Raw genomic sequence first — 6,931 nt, forward strand, 5'->3', positions numbered from 1 at the left:
GGGGGGGGATGAGGAATGGAATTTGGGATGATTTAATAAAGGATCCTGACTAGGTGAAATATCAGTAAACTCAAATAAATAAATCTGGAACTATGTGAAAGGAATGGGGAGAAGTTGAACTAAAACCAGAGAAATCCGAAGTGCTAGGGATTTATTTCATGGCTATGGCTCTGATTCTGCAAACACACACATAGGCTCTGTATAGACATTTAGATTTTCTTGGGAGACTTGTTGCTTTCCCAGGAGAAACCATGAGTGTATACATGTTCACAATTTTTCTCCTACAGAAAAAGTGGCTGCTCTAGGAGAAAAATAACCAGGGTTAAATCACTCTTGGGAGAATTTCTCTTGGGAGAGCAAATGTCTGTACAACTTACCCTTCCGCCAGAAGCAACAGCAGGCCTCCAGCATCCATGGGTGCTTTACTCCCTCCCCATTCAAGACAGTGTGTTGCTCAGGCTGGACTCTACCTACTCTAGCAGAGCAGGGAGTAGAATATGCCCCCTTTTCAATCCCACATTATGCTGCAGGGAGACAGAGACTGATTCTGAGAAGTCTGGGTCAGCCAAACAGGACTGCCCTGTGCACTGTTGCCATGTCCCACCAGGGAGTCCAAGGGAGCCTACAGAGCATTCTGAAATATGTATGCGGGGGCTCCCTGGATGAGCAGCATCAGCACTGCAAGCTGTCTGCTCTTTAGAGGCTCAGATTCAAATGTCTGTTCAGGCATCTCAGATTAATTTTTTGTAGCAGAACTAAACCAGGAGAATTCTCCCAGGTCATTTTAATATGTGTATGCAGTCTTAATCAGTAAGGGTGCTATTTAGTCTTTTCTGGATACCTAGACAACCAGATTTGATCATCTATGTGGTTGTCTAAGTCCCAAAAATGCCAAATATGTACAAACTGGCACTCCATCCCTGCCTGTGTGGTCCTAGGCATATGAACAGTTATACATGCACAGAAAAAAAAGAGTATGAGCCTTGATGTAAACGGCATTTTTTTAGGACTTAACTAACCAAATCTGATCATTGCGGCATTCAGAAAAAAACAAAATGCACCTCTAAGTTGCTTAGCTGTTAGGAGGGTTTGCAGAATCAGAGCGTGTCTGCATAGCACTGCAAATAATATTTAATATTTCACTTTATCCATCATAGTTTCAAAGGACAAGCTACTCACTTCCTTTAAGTGAAAAGCTTTAAAAAAAAAACACCCTAAAGCCAAAATTTAATTGCACTGTTGAACAAAAACATAGCATTTCTGCCCATCTCCAGCATGCCCGACAGACCAACTAATAGCTGATGTACAATATATCTACCCCCTGACCCTCACTAGCAAATGGGAGTTACAAAAAAAAAAAAAAAAAAAAAAACCAAAAAACAGATGGAAAAAATATCTGCTCTGTGCCTTATATTGTGTGTTGCTCCCACAAGTATAGCAGATCGTTGGTAGATAAGTAGATGCCCTCTGTTCTAAAATCATTTAACCACTTAATAGTCCATATTTTGTGATAAGAGAGGTTTGCTTTGCAAAAGAGCCAACACACTATATGTTAGATCAAAGCATAACAGCTTATTTTGAGCTCCTGCTTTTTGTTGGGGAGAGGGCAGAAAATGCAGTAAAATAAATTCCCACCTGAACTTACGGAATTACTGCACTTTTAGTTTAAAAAGAGTATGCTGCCTTTCTTGTCGTCTTATAATAAACACTAAAAAAAAAATATGGACTATAAAATCCATCAGTAGAGAAGAACTATTTATTACCTCATAAACATGGAGGCTAGTGAAATTATTACTTTTTGACTAACACCACACAGTTTTGCTCAGTTATTAAGTCCAAACTCTTGTTATCACCCTGTGATGAAAATGATTTATTATTCATTTTTTTGGCTGTTTCTAGAATAACTGCATACTGGATGCATTGAACATGTACATAAAGTCTTTTCTATTCCTAATAATATGGATGAACATGCGATTAAGGTTATAGGCTAACAGTAGAGCGATAAACAGCCAAGTTACTATATTGATCAACTAAATAGCATATGATGAAGAGCATCATGAACAGTCTGAATTCCTAAAAATCACAGGACAGGAGCAGCAGGAGCAATGATAGGAATCCCAAACCATTTTGCTTGCATACTTCAGTCATCACTTGGTCAAACTTAGAGTCAGCAAGGGATTCTGGCACCTCATGCCATTAGTCATGGCAGGTTTGCATATATGGACTTCATTTCTGAAGGAAATGGGCTGTGATGGCCAATTCACCACATTCAGGCCACCCAACAGTATAGTAAGATTTATTATTATTTATAACTACTGACCTCTAGTGGATTCCTAGTAGAAATCTGGAGAGGAAAGTTTTGTTCCCTCTCAAACTCCTTCAACCATCTAGCTCTTCCTACATCTAATACATTTATATTAAAAAAAGAATTCAATTCATTAATTCAGAAGTTATACTGAAAGAAAATAAAAATGGGATGTTTCAATTGAAATGCTTGCCCCTGAAGCATTGTTGTTTTAAAGTCAAAAAATAATCTAATTCCAATAGTTCCCTTACAAGCAACATATATGACTGGAGGCTGTTACCCCACTCCATTTCTACCCAATACCTGATTCAATAAGTGACTTTCTTTAACAAACTGGATGCTTTCCACGTAATAATGCTGCACATACCTGTGTTGCAGGAAACCAATAAATGGCGAAATTCCAGTCCCTGGACCCACCATTATAAAAGGGACAGTCAGATCTTCTGGTAAGCGGAAAGCATTGGTAGGGCGAGCAAAAATAGGGACCTAGAACAAAATTAGATGCTATTACTATATAATTTTAAGAAATTATGTAGGCAGACAAAAGGTTGTGCTGTTTTTTGGAGCCTTAACACATGGACACACTCCTCTTCACAGAAAATGTATGATGTGTGATGCTGATCTGAATGGATTACAGCAGTGGTTCTGAACCTTTGTAGAACTGAGACACCCCCATATAGATTCAAGGCATCCCTCAGAAAATGCCAGCTCTTTGTTTTAACTCTTCTTTTCACTTCAGAAAAATAATACAGTACTTTTTTGTTGCAAGAAACTTAGAAAGACCACAACCATAGATTTGTATTTGAAGTATTTGAGTTTATCTTGTGAAATATTTTTGTAAACCTAACAGTTTGTGTGATACCCTGTGGCATGCTTGAAAAGATCTCAAGGCACCCCATGGTGCTGTGGCACCCTGTATGACAACTGCTGGACTAGAGTATATATCCAGGCTGCCAAGCTTGATGCTATATAAACATTTGGGATCGAACGTCACACAAATCTGCAGTTCTATCAATCTGCCCATATGGACTTGGTTAAAAACAATAAATATTCCCCATACACCATTAGCATGCAAGCTACCACCATCATTCAGCTAGAAACAAAGACTGATGGCCTTTACACTGTCCCACCTACAATCAAATAGAAAAATATTTTCAAAGGGGTAGATAGTACAGGAGATCTGGTTTAGCAGGAGCAGCTTTCATAGTCATGGTGAACATAATGCAACCAAGATCCATAATCTGGACACTGTCTTTGATTCAGCCTTCTGGCTGGCTGCAAAGTCCTGGTCATGTCTAAAATCATGCTGTTTCTTCCTGAAAAACACCTCTAAGATCCAGCCTCTTTTCTGTCTTCCCAGCTAAAAACTTTCATCCAGGTCGTCCTGTCTCAACTACTTCAATATCCTCTTCTCTGGTGCAGACATGCACTCTGGTTCCCTAAAATCTGTTCAAAATGTTGCTGCAGAGATATTCCTGTATCTTTCCCTGATCGCTGCATCCTGCCATTGGCTCTACCCACTGAATTACCAGCACAAACTGCTTGCCTTCTCTTTTAAGGCTGTCATGTCTGAGCCCCAAACTGCTAAGAATGCAATGAGCATCATGTTGCTTTATTTTGAGGATAGATAAATAGTATACATCTTGCGGGGAAAGCTGATGTTTGTGTTTATATAAACACATTTTATTCCATCATACTTGAGGTTGGCAACTTTTCCTATTAGGTATTCCAAAACTGTGGTGCCCTTTTCAAAAAAAAATATTGCTTCTGCAAATGGTATATACATTTATTTTTAAAAGTGCTTATAATTAATCTAATATATTTCTGCTCAAGATCAGCCTCATTCGTTTTGTACTGGGCTTCTACATATTTTGCAATCTGTGTATATTGCTGCACATTTATCTATGTTGAATTTTAGCTTACGCAGCAGATGCAAACACCTTTGAATTTTGTTTATCCCCCCCTATTGTAATTAACCTTCCATTTTTCTCTCTCCCCAACCCTATCTCTCTCTCTTTTTTTTAAAAAAAGAAAGAGCCTGGTCAGGGCTTTTACATTTTTAGCATTTTCCCAGTGATTCAGTAATAACAACTACATTTTAAATCACGGATGTTCCTCAGAGTTGGAGTAAACTATCACATGCATACATAGCCAGTTTCCCTCAAAATTAGTTTTAAAAAATTCAGATAATTTGTAAGTCAGGTCTTGCCCTAGGAAATTTGACAAACTACCTCTGACTATTGAAACAGATCTCTTGTAACCAGACACAAGTGTAGACTCTAGTCTAGTTTTAATCAGGTAGATATTAGATGGTGACCCAAACTTTTGGGGGTCAGTAGTTTTTCCTTCTTGGCATACTGATTATACAATAGCCTACCTGAATCCCAGTATTTTGCTTCTACCTAATGAGCCTGAGAGCGTGATGCACATACACAACAGGAGGCAATTCTCTAACAGAAAATACATTAGAAAGCCTCTCTCACGAGGCAATCAATCAAAAAAAATGATGCTAAAAAAAGGTGTCATTTTTTAACAGTTTCCCCACCTCTCTGAAGTATCCAAGTCTCACAATCTTCCATGATAAGCCCATACCATTTTTTTGCTGCAGAAATGACTGGCCATCTGGCCTGCTGCAAAGACATTATCACAAGTTGTATAAGAGCTGACAAGAGAAGGGAAATATTTGAGGCTGTAGACCTCTTATCTTTCCCTGAGAGGGAAAGAAAAGAGCATTCCCCTTGCAGAGTCTAACCAGCTCAGGCATACAACAGCTTTCCATTTAGCATCTTATAATATGCTGCATGACTCGCTTAGAAGCGTAGGAGACTCTGGGCTGATACTCCAGCTTTTTAAAGAGACAGCACCCCTGTAAAACAGACCACCTTTCTTTTAGCCTTCTATTAAAATCCCTCCTGTATTATTTTTTTATTCCAGAGGTGTGAGCACTGCTCATACTCCCCTCCCCAGATCCCGTAGCTCTGTACTCCCTACATCATACACAGGAGCATGCTGAGAGGAAACCTGGCAAAATGAAGAATAAAAGGAATTTCCCTTCTAGGAAGTAGGGTCATAAATTTACCTTTTCAATGGCTGTTCAAGGACATGAATTTTCCTTTAAGGAAGCCGTTTCAAGGAGAAAGCAAGCAAAAAAATTTTAAAAAGTAAAAGTGGCCTCATATTTTTATTTTTGCACTTTCTATGCCACTGCTATATGAATAGCTCAGAGGAATATTTGTGTGGCTGCATATAAGCATGCTCTTTCATTGTACAAAGGGAGGACATAACCAGAATACCAGAAGTGTGGCTGTGCTCCTGTCTTAACATGCTGGTTCACTGATTTTTTATTTTACAGGGGGTTTTTTCACTCCTTCACAAAAGACTGAGTCAGTTGCAGGAAGGTAAGATCTTATGGTTTAACAACATACATTTATAAGTATCAAGGTGCACTGTCAGATGTGGGGGGGGGGGTAGAACCAAAAAAAAACCCAACCCAACCTGTTTTACTGGAAGCAGCAGTGTGTTACTTCGACCCAGCTCTGCAGTGTCTGTATAGATTGGGAGCTTCAGTGGGGCTTTTATCTGAAGCTGATTCAATCAGCTATTAGATAAAAGCACCAAAAACACCCCATTAAAAGGGCCCAATTTACAGAGACATTGGAAAAGCCAGGTACAACTAACACAATGCCTCTTCTGGGCATGTGCATGGCGCAGGAGCGTGCCAGGTTTAAATAAAAATACCAGTTTTGGGGTCCCCTCCCCCATCCGCAAGCAGTCAAGAGTAACAAGGTAACTAAAAAGCAACATGGACTCACAATGCTCACACAAATGATTCTTTGCTGGTATAAACTGGTATGGTTCCACTGAAGCCAATGGATCACACCAATTCACATCAGCAGAGAACTGGCCTTTTGCATCTGGATTATAAAATAGGCTCTTCCAGTGGGATAACTTTGTTGTTAATAAGCACATATAAATTCCCACTTTAATTATCTGACGCGTACATGTAACTATCAGGTGAGGATTAGTGTTTGTCTACATGGAACGTTGCTCTGGAAAACTTGTTGCTGATCAACTCCCTATATGGAAGCTCTCATTCCAGAAGAGTTGAATGAATTTTAATCCAGGTCTGTGGGCTTTAGAAACAGGCTGAGCCAGGACAAAATAAAGCATGCATAATCAAAATCCAGACCATCCACACCATGAGTATCTACCACTGCTGAGTCCACCCTAACCAAATCTACACAGACCTTCTTGTAAATATCAACTTAAGCAAACCAGTAGCCCAAGGAGCAAATTTAGATCTGGTTCCAAACTTCCCTAGGCATCAGAAGAGCAATCAGGGCTGGGGTTTGGGGTTCTGGTCCATCTCCAGAAAGTTTCTATTCCTATCAATTCACTCCAACACAGTGTTTATCTAGAGAAGGAGAAATGGCTAATGAGGACTGAACTGCACAATGGGGGCTCATCTTGCCATTCTCGAAACATGCGAACAACAGACCACAGCAGTGAATAAGGAAGCCATCTTTACTCCAATATTGCACTTTCTAATTCCAACATTCTTTAAAATTGCAACATTTCTGATGTTGTTTCGGTACCTTTAGAGCCAAGGATTTTCCTGCGCTGGAA

General features: G+C 39.5%; 1 protein-coding gene across 1 annotated transcript in view; it reads right to left on the minus strand.

Moving 5' to 3' along the window:
* MTRR (5-methyltetrahydrofolate-homocysteine methyltransferase reductase) overlaps positions 1-6,931 on the minus strand; it is a 56,945-nt gene that overhangs the window by 15,362 nt on the left and 34,652 nt on the right. The window contains 2 exon segments of the mRNA XM_025205607.1: positions 2,673-2,791; positions 6,901-6,931. The exon segment at positions 6,901-6,931 is cut by the window's right edge and continues 14 nt beyond it. Of these exon segments, the coding sequence (XP_025061392.1) occupies positions 2,673-2,791; positions 6,901-6,931 (150 nt within the window).

Source organism: Alligator sinensis, unplaced genomic scaffold (genome assembly GCF_000455745.1).
Source record: "Alligator sinensis unplaced genomic scaffold, ASM45574v1 scaffold126_1, whole genome shotgun sequence".
Taxonomy (NCBI): Eukaryota; Metazoa; Chordata; order Crocodylia; family Alligatoridae; genus Alligator; species Alligator sinensis.